Source organism: Dipodomys spectabilis, unplaced genomic scaffold (genome assembly GCF_019054845.1).
Source record: "Dipodomys spectabilis isolate Male_0828 unplaced genomic scaffold, ASM1905484v1 ptg000241l, whole genome shotgun sequence".
Lineage (NCBI taxonomy): Eukaryota > Metazoa > Chordata > Mammalia > Rodentia > Heteromyidae > Dipodomys > Dipodomys spectabilis.
Genome location: NW_024870918.1, coordinates 2635076 through 2658705, shown reverse-complemented (window position 1 = coordinate 2658705; position 23630 = coordinate 2635076). Strand labels below are relative to the sequence as shown.

General features: G+C 40.5%; 1 protein-coding gene across 3 annotated transcripts in view; it reads left to right on the top strand.

Moving 5' to 3' along the window:
• Positions 1-23630, top strand: part of Smarca2 (SWI/SNF related, matrix associated, actin dependent regulator of chromatin, subfamily a, member 2) — a 172544-nt gene that overhangs the window by 117323 nt on the left and 31591 nt on the right. Inside the window, exons 1-2 of one of the 3 annotated variants that reach the window (XM_042699318.1) lie at positions 20833-20921; positions 22255-22350. The exons of the other annotated variants lie outside the window; for them this stretch is intronic. Coding sequence (XP_042555252.1) covers positions 22258-22350 — 93 coding nt within the window. The 5' untranslated portion in view covers positions 20833-20921; positions 22255-22257. Of the gene's footprint in view, positions 1-20832; positions 20922-22254; positions 22351-23630 lie in introns of those variants that run through there. 3 annotated transcript variants of the gene reach the window in all.

The window sequence follows — 23630 nt, the reverse complement described above, 5'->3', positions numbered from 1 at the left end:
AGCTGAGAGACAGCACCCCATGACCAATTAAAAAAAAAGAAAGAAAGAAAAGAATGGAGCCATAGTCACAGGTGTAAAAGAAAAAGATGGCAGCGAAACAACTCTTGCAGAGAATGCAGTACCATAACGAGCAACGTTTTCTGCAGGTCATCTAAAAAGAATGAACCAGAATAACCTGATGATTTTTGGCTGCTTCCCTGTAAGTTTCTCCAAAGAGCCTTCACTGAAATAAAAACAAAGACAAATGATGAAGGCATGTCATCAGTCTTTTAAAGAGACAGCAGCTCCCTCCACCAAGTATAGAAGCCTGCCTTTTAAAATGGCCTGCCTCACCTCGAGGCTGACGTGTCTCTGTCAGGAAAGCTGGATTGAGATTGCTGTTGGCTCACAATCTTTTTATAAAGTCCTTATCAAAGCGCTGGCTTTCTCTCCTGAACAGGACATAGCCTGTCTAGAAAGTGTATAAGAGACTATAAATGTGGTTTTAAAATATTCTATCCATTGCTGTTTTATAACTTTGACATTACCCTGCTGTGCCTGAGGTACTACTTGTGCTATGTTAACTAGTAACTAGTAACTACGTATTGTATATTTGTATATGCAGTATAATTGGTTTGTCTCGGTAATGTCCTTACAAAATATCATTATGTCTTTCTGTATGAGAACAGGCATTCCATCTACCAAATTGGCAGACATTTCATTCTCTTTTTGCATTAGCTATTAAGATAGGGCCCATATTTTTGCTTGGGCCAGCCTCTGATCGTGATGCTCCTTTTTCCAACTCCCTAGTAGCTGAGGATGAGTATGATCCACGGCACCTGGCAAAGACTTTGGCTGAGCCTGGTGGTCCAGGACATTTTTTTTTTCATTTAATTTCATCCATATGGGTGGTGGTTAAGATGTTACTAACATTGTAATGTAGCCTTCATTCTTGAGGCAGGGACTTTGTAAAACTGGAGTGACTTCAAAGCTAAAGAGAAAGCAAAACAAAAAAGAAAAGAAAAGGACTAGAAAGCAGTTTCTGAACAACCCATGTTCTTGTTCTTCTTGTTCCTTTAGTGGTTCTGCCAACTTAACAATCCTTCCCTTCCTTAAAACACATAGTACTAACCCTGACTTTCTTTAACTGCTGAATGAGTGACTTCTGCCCACAGCACTTAAAGGTAATTGGAATGCAGCCTAGATTATGTGCTCTGTGTAATACATAATTGCCAACCGGATGGAGAGAACAAATTTTGGAGTATGCCATTGTCTCCCGGTGGATCTGATGTCTTGCAACCATAATTGTTAAAAGTTCCTCTTATTTGCTGGTGTATTTACCATCTTTCTGAGGGTCTCATGTGATTTCTATAGGATGCTTCCTTTGATATGCTCCACTTTCTTTTGTAACAACCTATGCAATTGGGCTCTAATAAGAGTTTGGTAAATGAAGATGGTGAGCTCCACCCCTGAGATCAAACTTGACAAAGATACATCTAGTGTTATAAGCCATCAGGTTACACAAGGGATCTTGAGGAAAGGCAAAAATGCCTTCATTCTCCCTGATGAGTGGATCACCAATTGAAAGCTTGAGTTTCTCATGATTTCAATTTCTGAATCGTTATTAGATGTACTACCTACTAAAGGGATTTTTGGAAGTTTTCTCTTCCCAAAGCTTGATGTAGTATAAAGAAATTAAAGACTGAAAATATAGTAGGGCGTAACCAGTACCATGCAATATGGCAGGTCTTGGAATTTCCTTTAGTATCTTAAGAAACTAGGTAATGCCAGGATGCAAATTCCTTTTGTTAAGGTGTCCTAACACAGGTCAGCCAAACAGCTACACTTTACACAGAAGGCAGACAAATCCCTGAAGATTCTAGTCATAAAGAACTAGAAATCTATACCTATATTATATATTTCAAATATCTCAAATATATAATATAGGATATAATATTCAAATATCTAATATTTGAAATCGTGTTGAAATACACTGTGAGAAATATATCCTACCATGTATGAACAGGTAGGTTGTGGACTTCTCTCTTACTTAAAATAGTTGTAGTAGGTTAACATCTCTTCTGTATGGCCTGGATGAAGTATGGCCCAGCCTGAAATCAGAGATGAGCTGTGTTTCATCTGAGAGCATTAATTATTGCTGGAGATGTTCTTTTCTCCAGAGATACTTTGTTTTCTATTGGCAAGGTTGTTTTTGCTTCTTTTATCTAAAGCCTATCATAGGTAATTCTTGCAGGTTTTTCCTGCCTTTATTTGTCAGCTTAAATGTGTTTCCTTTGCTTTTATCATAAGAGATAAGACTTGCAAGAATTGACTTCTTTAAGGCTATTTGGCTTTTAAAATCAGGTCATTCACTTTACTGGGGCAAAATTTCCTAGCAAGCTGCATTTCCTTTTTTATACACAAGGGAGAGCTAAGGGCCTAGAAAATAGACTTGGGTTTTGCCAAATTCATGATTTTTCCCTGCTTTAGGATGGAAATATTGAACTAATTAATGGTGGTAAAAGTCGTGACTTGTTTGGGAAAATACTTGACAGTAGTTTAAGATTTTTTATAACTTTCCATACCTGTTACTTCATTTTAGCTCCATTGACTAGATGGATTTTGTAGCAGTTGAACCTCCGCGTGTTCCCTTGTGTCAGAATTCAGTAGGGTAAATTCAGCAGATGCGTTTGCCCTCTGAGGGCCAACTTAAATAATCACTAAAAGTTGAGACGCAAGAGAGATGTTTTGATTGATTATTTTACGCAGTTCAATGTCTGGAATTTCTAGTCTTGAGTTTTATCCTTAGAAATCAGGATTCGACTCTGAAATCCAACCTTTGTCTTTCAAAAGGAACCGTGGAAAACTTAATCTGTCTTATAGGTGCAAAGGAGGCTCAGTAATCATATCACTTTTAGATGGAGCAGATTTTCTTTCTTTCTTCAGAGAAATAATCATTTTAGGCATATGTCTATTTTTTTAAATCAAAATTTGGTTGGACTAGTACTTTTCACTTTAAAAAAAGTTAAGTTTTAAAAGAACCCAAGGTCTTTGCCTGTGGGATGGGGAGCAGAGAGAACCATGTAGGAAGAGGCGGGCAGGGTGGTGTGCCTTCATTAGAGCATCCGGGTGGGAAGAGGGCTAAGGACCGTAGCTGTTGATGGCTCCCTGTCTGAGAGTCCAAGAGAGTGACGGAAGGCATGAGTGATCATGAGCTAAAAGGTTCAGGTTCCAGCTCCACTACACTAGCTTGGTAACCTGAGTATCCTGTTGCAAAGTCCCTTGCCTTCATTGTCCTCTTCTGTAAAATGGGGGAAATTCTAGCCCCTGCATGAGAAGAGGTCCTGAAATTTGCATATATGTAACATAGACCCTTGCATATAAGAAAGCTCCAATAATACAGATAGTACCTATTTTTTTAAAAAAAACTATTAAATGATGGATAGAACAAATTCTAATGGCTAGGAGTAAAAAGGGAAAATAAAGCCAGGGGTGGTTATGCATTCACATAATCCCAACTTCTAAGGAGATTTAGGCAAGAAGATTGAAGATGGAGAACCATACCTACTTCAGAAACAAAAAAGAAGTGGGTGGGGGGGTGAAGAGGCCGGGGTTAGAGCCACTCTAGAACATTTGCAAACTTGAGTCCTTGGGTTCAGTCCTCAGCAGCATGAGACACAAACACACACACACACACACACACACACACACACACACACACACACACACACACACACCCCTTCTCCCTCCTCTTCTCCCCCCCCCCCCCCCCCCCACACACACATACATTCATTCTCCTGTTATGTGTCTTAAAGACAAAGTTTGAGGTGACTGGAGAAACAGTCAGGAGAGTAATAAAGAAATTCCTTATTCTCTGTGGAATTAAAACAGGATGCCATGTGTCCTTGTTGAAGATGTCTTGGGCCTAGCCACAGACCTATCCATTTCAGCCAGCCTGCTGTTAATTGACTTTAGTCTGTTTCTACCTAACTGCCTGCCAGCCCATATTCAGCCATTAATTATCTTTGCTCCAGTTTTTCCCCTTTATCCTTCATGCCTAAAGGAAAAACACTAGGGCTGTCAGGAATCTGCAATGTGGATCCTAGTATGTATGTTACCTCAGTCCTGGGCCAGAGGCCCCACTCCAGGGGTTCCAATGTGCCAGATGTCACTTCTCACCCCAAGAAAAAGGACAATTAGAGACCAGTGGTGATACAGGGTAGAAAGAAAGGAGACATATTTAATCTGGTGGCTTCAGGAAGAGGGGAGACAAAGCAACTTGAGCCCATCTTCAGGGTACTGATGTGAGATTTAGATCTAAACAGCCAAGACAGGGGCCAAGAGGCGGCATGATTAGACAGGCTTGATCTGGTATGGTCTGGTTGATCATCCTCAGGCTCTGGAGGTAGTTTGAGGAAGTCCTTCATTCCTTGAGCTGGCACTCCAGTTCCTGGGGGCAGTGATTGCTCCAGCTTGAAGGTGAGCTCATCATGGGGTGATTTATCTGCAAAGCTCTGCTATTCCTGGACTGCAGGTTTAAGACATAGATTGAAGACTTTTCAGATCTCTCATGGGGGTCCTGGAACAGGACATTGTAAATGCTGAGAGTAAAATGCTCCAATTACTCTTTGAGCCTTCAGCCTTGAAGGGAGATGAAGAGCGGTTAGCTATCACTAGGTTGTAGACAAGCAGCCCTCAAATGATTAACATGCTATGTGCACTGTTAATCAGGAGTCTGACCCAAACTTTGCAGACAAAGGAGACAGATGAAAAATGGAGCCTAGGCTTTTGTCCTGCTTTTAGTCATCTTATGGGCCCAAGTGAGGAGCCAGTGCTTTTTTAGCAAAAAGCAGTTTCTAAGTATCTGCTGTGGGGTAGGGTCTTGGAAAGATCTCTTGCTCCTTATGGATTATTGGGGACTGAATGTCTGTATCTTCCCCCTGACTCCCCAAACCCAGTTTGTATGTTGAAACTGAATCCCCAGTGTGATGGTCTAAGGGCAAAGGAGCCTTTGGAAAGTTATTAGGTCATGGGAGTGGAGCCCTCATGAACATTAGTGCTTGTATATTGAAAGAATCCTCAAGTAAGTGCCCTAGCCTTCTTTTTGCTTATAAGGATACCAGAAAAAGTCAATGTCAACAGCTCTCTGGGCAACCCTTAGCCCAATCACTGGAACTTTGTTATAACATCCAAATTCACAAGAATCCTTTCCAGCTACCCAAAAGAAATTTCTAAAATTGCCCAAAGCTGCTGTGGATTGTACTTTTTTTTTTTTTTAATTTTATTTTATTTTATTTGAGAACATACTGTACAGAGGGGTTACAATTACATGGGCAGGATAATGCATACATTTCTTACCAAGCATTGCAGCCTCCTCCTTTGTTTACCCTTCACCTCCCTTCCCAGCCTCCCCCCTCCCCCCCACCCAATCATACCCCCCTCCCCCCCCCCCCACACACCGACATTGTAAAGCTGGTTTTGACATGACATTTTGTACTTCTCATTGTTGCAACAGGTCCACCTGAATCCTTAAACGACTTGTTTGTCCCCGTCTCCTCCACATGTTATACTGACATCAAATATAGTGAAAGCGGGGGTTACACTGTGGGGGAGGGACATACAAAGCAACAAAGAAATAATCTTATAAGTGCGTTAGAAACACATGCATGAAAGAAACAAAAACATTAAAATACATATTTGAGGGTTCGTTTTCCTAACATCACATTCTCTGACTTTTTCCGCTTGACTCATACCTATACTAGATATTGCAAATAAGGGAAACCATGGGACCTATGTTTCTTTGGGCCTGGCTTACTTCACTTAATATAATTTTTTCCAAGTTTTTCCATTTCCTAACAAATGGGGAAATGTCATTCTTTCTGATGGAGGCATAGAATTCCATTGTGTATATATACCACATTTTCTTGATCCATTCATCTACTGAGGGGCATCTGGGTTGGTTCCATATCTTAGCTATGGTAAATAATGCTGCAATAAACATAGTTGTGCTGGTAGCTTTGGATTGTACTTTTTGCAAGGGTCATGTTCTGCTCTTTTAATCATGAGTACATGAGTAGAAGTTGTATAAAAGTTAACTTCCTTCAGTATCCAGGCACTGAACATTAATTAGGTCGAGCCGTACACTATGCTTGGACAGGGAAGTAGTGTCAAGGTACTTCTCTCATTCACAGCTGATTGGCTTTTGTACAATTAAGAGCCATACTTGTCGGTTACCAGTGTGTGGTTAGCCATCTTCAAGACCTTGTCAAAAGCAGATCTGCAAGTGTACACAGGTGGAAATTAATAAGTAAAAACAGATTGTGAGATGCTTTAACTTGTAGGGCTTCTAACTTGGAAATCAGTAGAGTTTGAACCAGATATATATAGTCAACTTATGGCTAGACTTTTAGTGTCACCCTTCTGATGATTATATTTACAGGTATGCCTTTCCCATCTTCAAAATCCAAGGGGAGAAAAGGGCAATTGCTTCTTAGGACATTATGGCCTCCAGACACAGAAGGCAACTAAGTTGATCTTTCTGTCTCAGCAAGGAGACACAAACCTTTCTAACAACATCCGCTGTGCGTATGTAGTTTTCCACTCATTCTTCTTCCCTCGGGAGAAAAAGAATTATAGCACAGGATATTCACTGAGAAAATAAAAGAGGGTCTGGATCTTGGCTAGGTGACACTTTCAGATTCCTGGCAATGTAGCGCAGAGCTCTTCTTTTTACCCTCAGTAGTTCAGGTGGCTGCCCAGAGGCGTCAAAGGGAATTTTCCAAGCTGACTATCTGTTCTGATCACCACTTCTGAATAACTGCCCCAGTGGTCTCCCTTTGGAAGTATACCAAAATCTGAGCACTTTAATATGGTCTAGAACGTTGACCCTTGTTTGCTTGGTGGCTGCCACACAGGACTGTCCTTCTGGCCCATCCCACACTGGAATTGTGTTTTCCTTATCTTCACCTCTCCTTCTTGTCCAGTATGACGCTTCCTGGCTACTCTTGTTGAGAGAGCCAGCCCCTGCCAGTAACTGTCACCTTCCATTGCCGTGTGTGAAGAGTTTTTGAGCTCCAGGATGGCCACACCACTGCCTGTCTTCTCCAGGGCTACGTCCCAGCAGTGCACTCAGAGTGGCCACTCAGTAAGTGGGTGAATACGTGCAGGGATTACGGGCAGATGCAGGTTAGGAGGGGGTTGTCATTTATATCTTTTTGGCACTGTCAGTAATTTTACATGTTTTCTTTTTATGGGTCAAGGTAGCAATGGCTGGCATTCTCTCCAATTTGATTCCAGTGATCCGTGCCCTCATGTAAAGACTTCTTACTTAAAAGAATCCTAAAGCAATGCCATTTCACATAAAAGTGCTTATGAGCTTTTCAAGAATGTGAAGGCTCCATTTCTAATTTCAGAACACATTGATGGAGATTACTGAAACATGCATACAAAGTACAACCACTCAGCTATTCCTCAAAAATCCTCATCGATCTTAAAACAGCTGTCTGCTAGCTTGAAACCTTTGTTTTTCATCAAACACTGGATCAGTAAAGCTCATCTAACCCAACATTTTAAAGAAGACATAAAGTACTAAATTAGTTGAGTTTTTCTTTTTCAGTTTTGTAAAAGTTCCCATATAAATATTCTGATATATATATATATATATATATATATATATATATATATATATATATATATATGAATAAAGCCATTCATGCCTGTTAGATTGCTTATTTTTTATTTCCTGTTAACGTCAGAATTGTCAGCATCAAAAAGAATTGTAGATGAGGCATGGCATTTTGCTTTAGGCAGAAGTTGATCCTTATGCTGCCATTCCTACCAAAATTCAACATGAAGATCAGTGTGCTCAGAGTCCATCATAAAATACACATTCCCAAAACACAGACACAGACACACACACACACACACACACACACACACACACACACACACAGTGTCAAGGGGGTACTAGGGCTTGAACTCAGGGCAGGGTTATTGTCCTTCAGGTTTTGTGCTCGAAGTTGGCACTCTACCACTTGAACCATACCTCCAATTCCAACGTTTTGGTGGCTAATTGAAAATGAGAGTCTCATCTGTGATCTTCAGATCACAGTTTAAAGCCCAGCCTCTGAGTAGCTAGGATTACAAGTGTCAGCCACCAGCATCCAGACACGGTGCTGTTTTGGTTTTTTGTTTTGTTAGTATTTTTTCAAAAAGGAATATCTTTCCCCTTAGACCATGGAGAATCCTTTTACAAATTATGTGTTAGGGGCTATGTTCTTTCGAAGAAGAGCTTCAGGAGACTGCTAGTAGTTTCGTTCCTCTCCTCTTACTGTTGCCTTTGGTGACTTAGTAGAAGGAAAGTGGGTCAGGCATCGGGATATAGGGTTCTGGTTGCCACTCTGGGGCCATAAAACATCTTGGATCAGACTCATGAAAAGACTTGTACAATGGAGCTGGGTCAAGGTGGGTCAAGTCTAGAGTTCATCTCTCTGCCTGTCATTCTTCAACAGCGCCTTTGGTGTGCTTAGCACAGTGTGCATTTGTCCAGGGCCAGGGCCAGTTTTAGGAGATTCCTTTCTCAGGAAGCAAACCTTAAAATTTTTCTTCTATATTCTTAGACTTCCTCTTCAGCACTGGAAAGGCTTGGGGAAGGGACCTTGCGTGTGTGGGGTGGGGCTCAGTACCTGCCCGCCAGGATTTCAGGATTTCGGGAACTCAGCATTGTGGTAGCACCTGAGTGCTAATGGGATGTGAAGGAGGCAAAAGGACGCCAAGGAGGCAAAGCTGGTGAAGGAGTACAGTCTGTCCACACAGGGGCGTCAGGCCTGCGTCTGGATAGACCAAGAAGTAACCCACCAGTCCTATTGTTAATCCCTTGCACACTACCTTTCAGAGTATGTAACAGCTGCTAAATGGATCCATTGTATTCACTGGAAAAAATAAATCACATAATCTTCCAAATTATCAGTGCCAAAGACCACCTGCGTTTACTTAAAAAAAAAATCAGGCCAGGTGCTGGTGGCTCACGCCTGTAACCCTAGCTACTCAGAAGGCTGATACCTGAGGATCCTGGTTTGAAGCTAGCCTATAGGCAGAAAAGTCCCTGTGACACTCTTATTTCCAATAAACTACTCAAAAAAGCCAGAAGTGGTGCTGTGGCTCAAGTGGTAAAATGCTTACCTTGAGTATAAGAAGCTCAGGGATAGCACCCAGGCCGAGGGTTCAAGCCCCAGGACCTGCCAAAAAAAAAAAAATAGTCAATACATTAATGGGTTCCGTATCCTCAGATCCAATGATAGCTAAAAACTTTCAGAAAGACTGTTTACTGAACAGATACAGACTTTTTAAAAAGAAGCAATCATCATTCTCTAAGTAGTATTGTGTGACAACCACTTACATAATACTAGTGTTAAATGGGGTATTACCAGTAATGTGTGTGTGTGTGTGTGTGTGTGTGTTGGTGTGTTGGTGTGTTGGTGTGTTGGTCACAGGGCTTGAACTCTGGGCCTGGTAGCTGTCCCTCAGCTCTTCAGCTCAAGGCTAGTGATCTACCACTTGAGCCACAGAGCCACTTCCAGTTTTCAGGTGGTTAATGGGAGATAAAGTCTTTTAATTGGATAATTGGAGATAAGAGACTTTCCTGCCTGGGCTAGTTTTGAACTACAAGCCTTAGATCTCAGCCTCCTGAGTAGCCAGGATTATAGGCATGAGCCACCAGCACCTGGCTAAAGTATATGGAAAGAGGTATTTAGGTTGCTTTATGTAAGGTAGTTGAGTATCTGTGTGTTTGGGTGTGGGTTAGGGGTTCCAGGAGCCAATATCCCACGAGACCAAGGGACGACAATATGCTACAGGAGGTAAGGGAAGGATTTTGGGAAATCCACAGACTGTAGTGTCAGGGTGGGGGGCACTGAGCATGAACATTTGTTGAATGTGAATTAATAAATGTGAGCCGAGTTTAGGAGTTCCCTATTTGCCACCATTTTATCTGGTTACATGAATCTGATAGTTCCTATTTAGTTGTGTCTTTTGAACTTTTAGAATCTTGATCCAGTATATTTGAAGCTCTGCGGGACTGTGACTCTTTTTGGTGTTTTTTTCCTCATTGCTTATGTTTAAAGTTTATCTGAAGGCATTTCCCCGTCATAAAAGCATAGTGCAAAAATACATAAGAAGGAAGGAAAGAAACTAGTATTACCTACAATCTCCTTGATCTTCCTGTATCCAGACTGGAAGGGGAGCCAAGTTAAAATCCAGACAGGGAATATTTTGGAGCCATTACACTCAGAATTATTTTTATCCTGTGATGAGTTACTTTGTGGCAGTGGCAGTAAATCTCATCAAGCCCCAGCCTGTTGCTGGTGGTATTGGATTGTACTCCATCCCGTTCTGTATGAACCCCCTGTTTTGCCGGATGCTTGATGCCAGGGGATTGCCTCTTTCGTTGTTTTCAGCACACGAAGGCTATGTGGGGGCATGCCTTCCACACTGGAAAAGCAACTTTTCTTTTTCTCTCTAAGCAGGGCTTTGGTATTTCACAGGCTGTTTGTCCTCTTTAAAAAAAAAAACAAAACAAAAAATGACTTCTAACCTCTTTTGTATTCTATGACTGGTATATTTTTACTGCCAGAAAGTTATTAAATATCAACCACTTTTTTTCCTTCTCAAGACTGAATTTTTTTTTAAATTATTTATTTATTTACCTGTTTGTTTGTTTGTTGTCCAAGACCAGGACTCGAACTTGGTGTTTAATAGTTGTTTCACTCATTGACTGGCATTCTACACATGACCTGAACCAAGCCTCCAAGCCTTCAGGACTGAATTCTTAAGCAAAATTCATATTCATGGAAATGTTGACTTTCTAAGGCTGGAGATCTAAATGCAGAGCCTTACACATGCCAGGCATGCTATCCCCCCAGCCCAACGGGCTAACCTTGAGCCAATTCAAGCTCCATCTCTCAATTCCTGTCAGTCTTCCTCCCTTCTCTGTATCAGACAGAACAAGGCTAAATATTATACATATACTACCTTTTAATCCCACTAAAGTCTTGAAATACATGTTATATCCCCCTTTTACAGAACCTCAGAGTCATGGAATATAGCTAGGGATTTGTCCTTAAGTTGAATGCCCAGTCAGTCGCCTTTCATGTTCTGATAATGCACCTCTGTGCACAGCTGGGGCAGAAGACAGGAATCGCCATCCCCGTGGGCTGATGGACCCTTTTGCCCACTGAGTCAGGGTCCTCCTGGCTTGTGAAGTTTGTTTGCTTCTTGAAAAGGTGCAGGAGCTTGAGTCAAATCAGAAACAGAGTTTTGATGACCTGCAGTCTTATACTACAGAGCTTCAAGACAACCCTGAGAGGGAGGCTGGATAGCTGGTCACCCGCCCTTTCTAGAGAGGGGCTCCTTTGTGGGTTTCCATCTTGTGAGCAGCAGGACTCTGTGAGCCTTTTCCGACTGCAGGGTGGTTCCTCCACCCTAGTTTGGCTTTTTGTCGAGGAAAGCTGGACCCTTGCCTGCCCTCCTCCTTAACTGGCTCAATGGAGTTGCAAATACTTCTCTGCCTTTGAACTGAGGTTAGATCTTCATTGCTTCTCAGCTCCCAGGTGGCTTTTTGCTTCCAAGGCTGAAGGTCTTTTTAAGCCATTTAACTCTCAAAGCTAAAGAAAGACAGAAAATGGTGTGGTCACCAGTTAAAGAAAAGGCGGTTTTAAAGTGGTAAGCTTCAGCAAGATAAACTAAAAACAGAGGTCTTCATCTTCCCCCATTTACCTGACTTACCTTAATTCACTGTATGATTGTGTAGCCTTCCTTCAAATAGTAATCACTTAAGCCAGGTATTAGAATGTGCTTCCTTGGTTAAAGCCTTGTCATTTCGAGAAAGCAGAGGAGTAAACAATGAAGACTTGATTTTATTCCAGCAAGACTTTTGGGGTCCCACTGGTGCCTTTGGAACCTAATTTGATTAAAAGAACTCTTTTAAATTTTTTTTTTCCAAAAAAGAGATATTTCAAGCTAATAGGAGATTTGGATATATTTTCAAGCCAGCAAACTGACTTATACAAAGCAGAATTAAACCAACTGAATAAAAGTCTTTATATTATGAAAGTACAAAGGAAGGAGGAATCAGTTAGGATATTAAATTAAATGATATTTTAGCCTCTACTAAAATGATAAGTATGGTTTGGGCAGGAAGTGAGGATCAGGAAGAGAATCCAGACGGAGAGAAGCCCAGGGAGGCTGGGAAATGTGTGTCTCCTCCTTACAGTGTGACCTTGTATATTGGACACATAGTTTTTACAGCCTTAGAACTGGGGAGAAAACTCGGTGGCGGTAGACCTTGGATACTCCAGGCTTCATTCTGGTATACAGAAATTATTCAGAGCCTTGAACATGTTTTAAAATGGGAGAAAGAATGATGTGCCCATCCTTTGAACTGTTAGGATGAATTATGAAAAAGCAAAGGAGGAAGAGAGAAAAAGCAGAATCTCAGAAACAAACTCACTCATAAGGGGGCCAGCATCCAAAGCCCAGAAGGAAAATGTTGTTTGTGAATGATTTTAGAAGTAAACTATGGGATATCTATAATGCTTGGGGATATAAAAAGGAAAAATGGATGATTTTGAAAGTTTCCAGCTTAGATAATTATGGGAAATGAGGCTGTCCTTAGAGGAATCAGAAAGATGGCAGGGGTGGGGGGTGGGGAATCTTTGCTTAGTTGGAAGAAAAAGGATAAAGTTATTTTCTTGGGATGATTGGTAGACTGGTCGAAATTTCATTTGTAGAAATAGAAATTCAAAGAGAAAGAAGTAAAGACCACAGAGAGCTTTTTGAGGTCATAAAGTGAATTGAGGCCAGGTGGTGATGAATCACACCTGTAACCCAAGCTTCTCAGGAGGCTGAGATCTGAGGATCACAGTTCAAAGCTGGCCTGGGCAAGAAAGTCCATGAGGTGCTCTTTATCTCCAATTAACCACCCAAAAGCCAGAAGTGGAGGTATGGCTCAAGTGGTAAGAGGACTAACCTTGAGAAGGAAAAAAAAAAGCTCAGGGATATGGTGCCCAGGCCCTGACTTCCCTGGGTTCAAGCCCCAGGACTGTCATATATACGCACACCATGAATTGGATCTCTCTGTGGAAGATTTTATTTATATACTCAGAATGAGGGGTTAGGCTCCTCCCATCGGCCATGCTCAGAAGGCATTTGCTATATTGAAGTTTGCGGATTTTTGTCCGGGCTACTTAGGAGCCCCTTCTCTCTAAGAATGGCAAGGCCTTCCTGCCACAGAGTATGCCACACTCAGAGCATGTCTCAGTGTCTCAGTCAATCCACTTTTCTTGGAAGGACTTAAGTCACATAGGCTTAATAATGGCCGTATCTGAGAATAGCCAGATGTTGGACTATCCGGAATTAGGACCTCAGCATAGGAATTTTGGACAGTAACACTGTGGTGTAGCGATTGTGAACTCTTGCATATAAAATGCGTGCTTTGCTGCTAGCTCTTCAGGCCACAAATCCTTGTAAAGAACATCTGCACACTGTGGCCAGTGACCGCTAAGTCTGTTACTTACTTTATCCGTGAGCAATTGTTAATCCAGCCACAGACAGCATGTACTTGCTAGTCCCCTCTCCCCTGCCCTGTATCCCACTGGGTATTTTACACATATTTGTGTAAGAAATTTGTGAAGAGGGAAATTCTGGGCACTGGTGGCTCACACCTGTAATCCTAGCTGCTCAGGAGGCTGAGATCTGAGGATCATAGTTTGAAGCCAGTCTGGGCAGGAAAGTCTGTGAGACTCTTTATCTTTCATTGACTACCAAAAAGCCAGAAGTTGAGCTGTGGCTCAAGCAGTAGAGCACTAACTGTGAGCAAAAAAGCTCAGGCTCTAAGTTCAAACCCCCAAATGGTACCCTCCTCCCCCCCAAAAAAAGGGAAGAGAGGGGAAAGAAAAGAAGAAATGAAAGAGAAAAGGAAAGAGGGAAGGAAAGAATTGGCCACCAAGGGCTTAAAGCAGAGTAAAGAAACATGCAATGATAATGCAGGTTGTAAAATGAGTTGGGAGATTTGAAAATGGCAACAGGCTAGTGCAGATAACATAAGATCTGGGCCTATGGTGGAGCTGTAGTACAAGCCATATTGAAATAGTCGAATGACTCTAAAAACAAAATCATCTCAACATATTTTAGTTTAAATTGCACTAGGAACAGAAAGCCACTTATGGTTGAAATTGCATCTTACTTTTACTCTAGTAGATTGTCGACCATAATGATCATAAATTCTAGCCAGTTTAGCTGGTACGCAGGCCACAGTGTTGAAGTTTAAGAAAAATGAAAATGACACAGAGACCATGGGAAAACCTTTGCTCTACCAGTCAGGGCTGATTTCAGAAGTCGATATGAATTGACTGATGTTAAAATGTCAGGTGATGCCACCAGCTCAAAGAAGGGTATGTCTGTGAGATTAGCACCAGAGTCCAAGGATTAGTGTGGTCAGGTTTATGGCCCTCCTTGAATATTTAATGCTGCTGAGACAGACCTTTTGGAAGATAGTCCTGGCAACTTTTTATGTGAAAAAAGATAGTTGCAAAGTACCTATAAAAAAGAAACTGAATATCTAGAGCCAGGGACTCTGGTGAGAAAAAGTTAAGATGACCCAGAGGAAGTGATACTGGCAAAGCAAAAAAAATTCCAAACCTCTTCACACTATAAAAAGGAACTCTGAGATATTTTCTACCATTGAAAGAGCAAAGGATAAAAAATGTAAGCTGATCTCAACTTCTGAATATGACACTGTGTCAAACCATAGAAAAGATATTAGTTCCATTATTGTAAGTTATCTGGTAAGAAGGTAAACACCAAATTATCTATGAGATATGTAGATATTGTTAAGGGATGAGCTCAAATCAAGTGTTTTTGCTTAGCTTTTGTGCTCAAGGCTACCACTTGAGCCAGACCTCTATTGGTTTTTGGCTAGTTAGAGATAAGAAACTTTTCTGCCCAGACTGGTTTAGAATTGAAATCCTCAGATTTCAGTCTCCCAAGTGGCTAGACTTACAGGCATATACCAGCACCCAACTTTAAAGTGTTCTTGATAAAATTTTTTCAAAGCAATAAAACAAGTTAGTGTTCAATGTTTAATAGTAAGTTTATGGTCATTTTGTTATGTTTTTAATTTCCGTATACCTTGATAACATTAAATTACTTTTTAAAGGTTTTTGACAAAAAAAAAAAAAAAACATAAATCCAAGGTCCTAAACCAGGCATAATTTTCCCACATAAAGCGGCTTTGTTATGGAATCAACTTTTATGATCTTTTTTTCTTTTTAGTGGCAATCGTGAAGCTTGAACTTGGAGCCTGGGCACTGTCTCTGAGCTTTCTTGCTCAAGGCTTGCACTGTAGCCACAGCTCTACTTCCAGCTCTTTTAGTAGTTAATTGGAGATAATAGTATCACAGGATGCATACTGTACTATGCATTCAAATTTATCCGTTTTTCTGATGGAATTTCCCCTTATCTTGGCCAGTTGTGATTTGCAAATGGACACAATTCATTTATGCATAGTATTAAGAAATACAGTAATGGAGAAGCCAAAAACTGAAAGTTTGGGTTTGCACTACATAGTTGTGATGTGGGTCCATTTAATCTGCAAATATGTTGCAGTCTTAACTCACTATAGACATTTACATTTTTATTTTGCCAGTTACTTCCAAAATGTACTGTCATACATATGTCATTTTTGTTCTAAGATAACATTGATTGTAAGAGAATCTTGTTCCCCTCAAAAGAGCCTTGAAAGTGTACATGAGAGTATTTTAAAAGAATAAATTTCTTTAACTTAAAAAAAAAAAAGTAGCCGGATGCCGGTGGCTCACACCTGTAATCCTAGCTACTCAGGAGGCTGAGATCTGAGAATCACGGTTCAAAACCATCCCGGGCAGGAAAGTCTGTGAGACTCTTATCTCCAATAAACCACTAGAAAACTGACAGTGCCCAAACCCAGAGTTCAAGCCCCACGACCAACAACAACAACAAAAAAAAGTATCACAAACTTTCCTACAAGGGTGGCTTTAAACTGTGATCCTCGGATCTCAGCCTCCTGATTAGGTAGGATTATAGGCGTGAGCCACTGGTACTCACATGATCCTTTTTATGGTCATAGAATTCTATGCAAAGTAGAGACTGCAAATGTTTGCATAGGTGATTTCTGCTGGAAGTGTTTTTAGGATGTATTATATTGAATTATTCTCCGAAAACCAGCAAGTATCCCTCAGTCTTTTTTCTGATGGTTTAAGCCATGATTAGACCACAGCTACTGTTGAATACTATAAAATAGAATAGCCTGCTTGATTGGGGTATGGTTTATGCAGCCAATTTTTCAGAATTCAAATATTTAGTCTGCTACTTCCGTATGATCTAGAACAAAAGGCTACTTCAGTACTTTGGGCTTCAGTTTCCTCATCTATGAAATAAAGAGAATAATAATACCTACCTCCTAAGGCTATTGTGAGGATTAAATGAATCAGTGTGCAGGAAGCCCTGGGTGCCTAGCAACGCGTAGCAAACTGTGGATTAGGTGTTGCTGCTATGACCTGGTAGTTATAGGAGCAGATAGAGATACCAGGAATGTTGCAGAGGTTCTAATGATGCTGTAGACAGAGGTACCAGTGATGCTGTGTGTCATTCTTCAGATGAAGCTGGTGTTTTCCTGTACCAGATAGCATCAAACTATGTATTGTGTTTTTTATTTCTTCTGTGGCCATACCTACCTATTGTCCTCCCTTGTTCCTGGTTGTTCCTTGCATTTGCCCTGCTAGTGATTTGATGCTCTCAGCCACAATGACTGGCTGCATAAGATTAGAGGATTTGTCTTAGGGTAGGATCCTGAAATCCTGGGTCTAGGATGAGGAATCAGGGACAGCCCACTAACTGAAGAGAATCATTTATTTGAGCAAAGTCTCACATTTATGAACTTTTACTGTTTGTCCCCTTCCCTTGGAATTTCTTCATTTTTTCAATATACTGAGAATTAAAAAATAAAGAGGGACCCACACCTCTCTTAGGATCCCTGCTTAAGAGAAGAGCAAATCATGAGCAGCTCCTGATTAAAATGAGAAGCTGTGGTTCAACTTGCCCTTCTTAGCCACTTCCCCGACCCCAGTGTTTTTATGTACCTTTCTTATGTCAGAGGGGTAGAAAGGGACCCTTAATTTCTTGTTGTTGCAAAAGTGACCTGAGATTATTGAACCCCAAACCTCAAAATTCATATGTAGAAATTCATTAATCTAAGACTCAGTTCATTTTCCATCTATCCTCTATAGCCAGCATAATTTGCTTCAGTTTAACTTGGGAAGAGTTAGAGATGTGGTTGGCATCCAAGTTGCCTGACAATGCAGAAGATAAAAAGTAAATGGGCACACACACATGGGAAGCTGAGGCAGGAGGCTCTTGAGTTTGAGGCCATCTAGACTACGTAACAAAACCCTGTTTCACAGCAACAAATGTTGGTGGGGATGTAGGAAAAAAAAAGAACCCTACTGCATAGTTGGTGGGAATGTAAACTACTACATCCACTCTGGACAGCAGTCTGGAGGTTCCTCAATAAAAAACTAAACATAGACCTTCCCTACGGCCCAGCCATACCACTCCTGGGCATCTACCCTGGACATCATGAGCCAGGATATGATGAAGACACCTGCACATCCATGTTCATTGCTGCACTCCTCACAGTAGCCAAGGTATGGAAACAACTCTGATGTCCCACAAAAATGAGTAGACCCAAAACTGTGATACCTATACACAATGAAATTTTACATAGCCATTAGAAAGAATGAAATTATGCCATTTGCAGGGAAATGGATGGAACTAGAACAAATCATATCAAGTGAGGTAAGCCGAGCTTAGAACGACAAATGGCACATGGTCTTTCTCCTATGCGGAAGCTAGATCTAAAATGCACTGGCATATGACCAATTATACAGGATTCTAGATACTTACACACAGTGAGACCAAAAAAAAGGCTACTCTTTTCAGGAGGGAAAAACAATCGTGCAATGGCTAAGTGCCTCTTCATATTTATATAAAATAATATGCACACTGAAGTGAACTCCATGATATGGGAAAAGAGACTTTTTTTTTCTTTTAGTTTTTAGTTCTTGATGATTCTATCTTCTTTACCTTACATATGGTATATTCACGTGTATATCTTTGGGAGAGAAGGTTCAGACTCGAGGGGAAAGGGTGAAAAAGTGCAGCAGTAGAGCTCGCTGGATGAAAGTGAGCCATACAACTCATGGGTAGAAAAAGGAGAGAATAAGGCAACCAGAAGACACTGTACGAAAGGAAATGAACTCCATACCTTACTCATATAACTGTAATCCCTTTATCCATCACCTCTAGAATAAGTAAATTAATTTTTTTTAAAAAAAACCCTGTTTCTAAAAACCCCAAAACTCTTAGAAGTAAATGACTGTTTAGTGAATGAATCTGACCCTAGAGATCAGAGTTTTGCCTTACAGTGTAGGGTGTATGATAGAAAACCCTCAGTCTTGAGATGAATTCATCTCTTGAACATTTGAGGCATTTAGCAAACTTAAAAAATTTGTGAGTAGCTAAGCCCTGTGCATTGGTGGTTTCTTATATCACTAAATAAATAAAAGGGATTCTTGAAAAGTTTTCTCTCAGTGGGCAAGACTGAGCGTGCCACCTGTTGAAATGCTAAAAGCTTCTGAAATGTCCCAGTATTGCGTGCTGTGCACTGAGTGGTAGGAGCATGTACGGGCCTGTATGATTGTTGGGATTTTCTCCTTCATATTTAGAGAATTTGATTGTGACAGAATATTTACATGAACTATCACTGTTTCAATCGTTTTTGTTTTAATCGTTTTATGTGTACATTTCTACAACAAATCCATGCAGATTGTTCTGTGTGGATCCATCCCTCCCCAGGATTTTTCTACCCTCTCAAATTAGTTAAACCCTACCTCTCTTACTCCTCCCTTATCCCAGGAACCACTGTCCTTTTCTCCTGTGAGTAGAATTTTTTGGTGTGAGTCGAATCTTTCGTTTCTGGCTTTATTTCACTTACAGGAACTTGACTTTATGAACTCTTTTCTAACAAGTTGCTTTCAGAACCAATAATAACCCCAAAGGTACTTCTGTCCAAAGCCTTCATTCTGAAATTCTGCATCCAAGAGTTCTAACTACTTCTTCTTGCCCTAAATGACCAAAATGATCACTGTTGAGTAAAAAAAAAAAAAGGGGGGGGCTCCATGATCAATTTTGTTGTTATTGTTTAGTATCCCTAAGATTTTCCCTCACATATGACTTATTTATTTATTTATTTATTGACAGGGTATACCTCCCTGTATTGCCCAGGCTTCCTGGAGCTTGCAGTGTAGCCTAGGTTGGCCTTGAACTTGAACTTTCAATCCTCCTGGCTCCGAGCCTACCAAATGATGGGATTGCAGGAACGACTCTTTGACTTTTCTTTAAATTTTGACTTTCTGATTTTTAGCCTTGGTATTCCCAACGTGGGAATACCATGTTACTGGTTTTTCGGACCTCCCCAAGACCGAAGGGAAGATTAACCTCTCCTGAATATTGCAATCTAGCGTGGCAATATGTCAATTGAACTCAGAAAACGCTAGGATATGTACGTGTCTTAATTGTCTTTACCGCTTAGCTTTTGGCTTTGTGACCTGGCTTTCACCCTGAGAGACATCCAGGGGGCCTCTTACGGAATCTAAACAGAGTTCTTAAACAAGGAAAACCCATCCCTGTGTCCTAGAGGGAGAAAGAAACCCGCGTCTCTAAGGACAAACAGCATGGTATCTAAAAACCAGAGCCTAGTGTTAGAATACTGGTCTTTTTTTTTTTTTTCCTATTTCACATGCAAGAAAATCGCCATTGTCTAGAAGTCTTTAGAATTGCTGTTTTCCATCTTCCTTAAGATGGTTTGTTCCTCTGCAAGGGCCGTGCCACCCTGCCTGGTAGACGTGTGGAGATGCAGAGGTGGAAACAATGGCTGGGGGTCGTGTGTGGCTTTTTGTTTGCCCGTCCCTGTTTATTCCTAATCATGGATCCCGTTCTGCTGTGTGAAGCGGGAGGAAAGTCACGTGTGTAACAGCGCCTCATTACCTCCTCTGGGCTGAGAACAAGCATAATGCCTGCTTTCTGGACCTGCTGTCATTCAGTGAAAGATGTTGCTGGCGTGTGTCATGATGACAGAGAGCCACGGCCAGAGCCACGTGTGGGCTGATTCCCGGGGCTGCCATGTGCTTTTGCAAGCTACAAAGTGTTTTCCTGTAAAGCAGCTGGACACGCATGGTGCACGGCTGCCGTTCTGCATTCCTCGTCAGCAGCTGCACACGGCTCTCTTATCTCTTTTAAGATGAAGAAAAACCCAGTTCCTTTTTCCTTGCACACCCAGTGTCATGAAAACGTTTTTGTGTGAGTGTGTGTGTGTGTGTGTATGTGTTTTCTTTTAAGCAAAATTGAAAGAAAAGAGAAAGAGGAAGAAAGAGGGAGGGGAAAAGGTTGCCATCCAGTGGAGAAAGGAGTAATTTCCAGCTTCATTCAGGAAAAAAAAAAAGAAAGAAAGAAAAAGAAAAAGAAAAAAAAAAAAACCCCGCAGGCGGAAATATGCTTAACTCTTTTAACTTGGCTGGAGATTTATCACCATATGGGGCTTTCTTCCTACCGTCCGGAGGCAAATGGGTGCTGTGTGCCTTTAAGGGAAGAGGTGCCTTACCAAACTTCGCTGTAGAGTTGTATCTCACTAGGTAGGGAAGGAAAGCGTTAATTTCTTATTTGTACACTTTTTTTCCCCTGACTTCCTTCCTATTCACTTCATTAAATCTAGATGCAGTTCAGCATGGGAGCCGTCTGTATGTTGAATTAGGGCTGGCACTCTTGCGCAACACGTCACCAGTCGGAAACTGGGGGTTTGCTTCTGTGATTTATTTCATTATTGTTGTTGGTAAAAAGGTTTGGGAGGGGAATATTGGGGGGGGAGGGGAGTACTTTTAGCATTGTGTAGCAAGTTTTTTGTTTTTTTTTTTTTTGGTTATTGTTTTGGTTTGGTTTTGTTTTGGATCCCCACCCCCACCCCTAGGTTGAGTCAGTTGAGATAGTTTTAATAAATAATTAAAAAAAATAAAAAACAGTTTTTTAAAAGATCTCCATGAATAATTTTCCTTACATGGAGGAAATATCTTACTGTACCCTTTAAGTGGGGGGGGGGGGAGGTGAAAAACATTGGGAAATATGTAATAGATTGCAACTAGAGAAAGACCCTTAGAAATCTCAGCTCCTTAAAGCCCTACAGAACGGTGTGTTATTGGGGATCCTGGGGAGGAGGGAAGAGGTTTTGTAGCTCTGAATTCCTGCATAAAACCTTAACTTAGGGGAAAGAATGGTCAGTACTTTGTGTGTTTCCTTGTAATTCCAGAACCTGAATTTAATAAGAAACTGCACGTATGAGCAATTGTAATAAAGATTGTTTCCCTAGTTCTGTTTGCAATTTAATTTGCTTTTGCTTCTTAGCTACTCACAGATTTAGAGACTTAAGAAGTCCAAACATCCCAAGCTTATGCTTTGTCCCCCCCACCTCTTTTCAAAATAAAGCGGGGTGACAGTAGAAATTCTTTTTACAACTTGCCCCTCTTCCTGTATCCCACTGAAAAGAAAAACAATGAAAAATTTTACAGCATGAAACTGAAAGTGGAGTATCACAGTTGGTCGAGATTTTCTTTAAAGAGACGATTCACATAATTTTATTAAAATATTTGAACATGATACCATGTATATTACTTTTAGTTTCATGCATCAAATTAAAAAAATGATCTTCTCTGTTAAAAATCATTTGAGAGTGCTCCAAAACCATGCTGCAATTTTTTTTTAAAAAAAGAACTAAAATGAGGTATTAAAATAGAAAAACATACCTTGCTTTAATTTTTAAAAAATTAAAATTTAATATTAATTTGTGTTCTTATGGGCTTAATTGTTAAAAATGCAAGCGAGAATCAGTAACTACCTGAGCAAAAAAAAAAAAATCTCTTAATTCTGCTGCCTAGAATAATAAAGGGTGAAAAATATGATAAGTAGTTGTCAATATTAAAACAGACTGAAGGAAGAAGGCTTCAGGCCTTGTAGTAGGTAGAATGAAACAGCAGATTTGAGTATCCACAATCCTTTCAGTATTAAATTTTCAGTAAAATAAAATTACTTGTATATGAAAACATAGTCTTTCCCAGCTCTCTTTTTTTTCCTGATCAGCTGATGAAGAGACTAGCAGCTCGCTGCTTTGCTGGCTTGTTAATTTTATCCCCACTAACTGTGATTTCCGATAGCCGGCCTGCTGATAGTGGTAAGGTAAATATCCTTTTTCGTTGCCGTCTTGAAGATTCCGTAGAACGACATCCCAGGCATGTGTAGGTGTGTAACACATCAAAAGCCGGTGTTCTCCGTATTTCTGTGTGCAACTGGGTGGCTTGAGGAGAGCAGTACTATTAACTGTTGACAGCCTTGCATGCTGTATTTATTATTAGCATGTTCAGTCTCCAAGAGATACGGGACAATTTCCTTTTCTTAATCTTTGCTTTTAGCTTCAGTGTGTTTAGCTGTATAGTGGGTGTCCTGCTTTTAGGCAAATGAATATTAATGAAATAATGCGGGGCTTTTTTTTCCTTCTCCTTCTTTCCTTTTTTTCCTCATAACTCATCAGATCTCGCCTCTTTCATAGTGGTTATCTAAACACTGTGGGATCGTGATGGAAATTGTCTTTTGATTATTAAGGCCTGGGCTCAGGCTGTCCCTCAGGATTCTGTCTGTGTGCATGTTGCTTCTATGGATTTACACATTGGAGGATGCATAGGAAACATCTTTTTAATCCCACTGGCATTTTTATCATGCCAGGTTGTTTTGTGTGCTGGAGCAGGTTTTCTTCACAAAACCTTTCTTTTTCAGGAAGCATTGTACATAAGTGAAAGAAATTATGTCTGAGCTGTAATCACTCTTTATATTGATTGTTATACTCACATGATCATAAATATTAGCCATGTTTGGTGCTGTGGAGAAATGAAGGTAATTGCCTTATGATTAGAGTTCTTTCAGCTACGAGAAAGGATTGATTAGCATTTGCATACTGGAGGCAGTATTGAGAGGAAGGGGGAACAAATAGCAACATCAGTTATTTTGTGTGAGGATGAAATCTTAAAATGTAATTTAAAGACTTTTTTTTCAGCAAATTTCTTGCCTACGATCAAATTTTCTTTTATCCTTTTTTAATTAAATTTTTTTGCATTTTTCTTTTCCTTTTATTTTTTTCTTCATAAGTTTAGAGACTTACCAAAAAAAAAAAAGTTTAAACTTCTGGGTCTGTCACATGGATCTTTTAGCCTTTTGTGAACAGGTTTCTTTTATACCTGGTTGTTTTTTATAGCTATTTTATTATCTCTCTGCATTAGTGCTGCTGGCTCTGGTTTAAAGCAAGCGTTTGCAGGTAATTGGAAAAAAGTGTTTGTTGTTTGTGAGTGTGTGTGTTCTCTATCGGATGATTTAAGTGTTTACCAAGGAGTGTGGCTTTGTGCTTCCTCTTTGCTTGTTTACTAATTGCTACGTTAGAACAATCTGGATGGACATTTTGATTTATG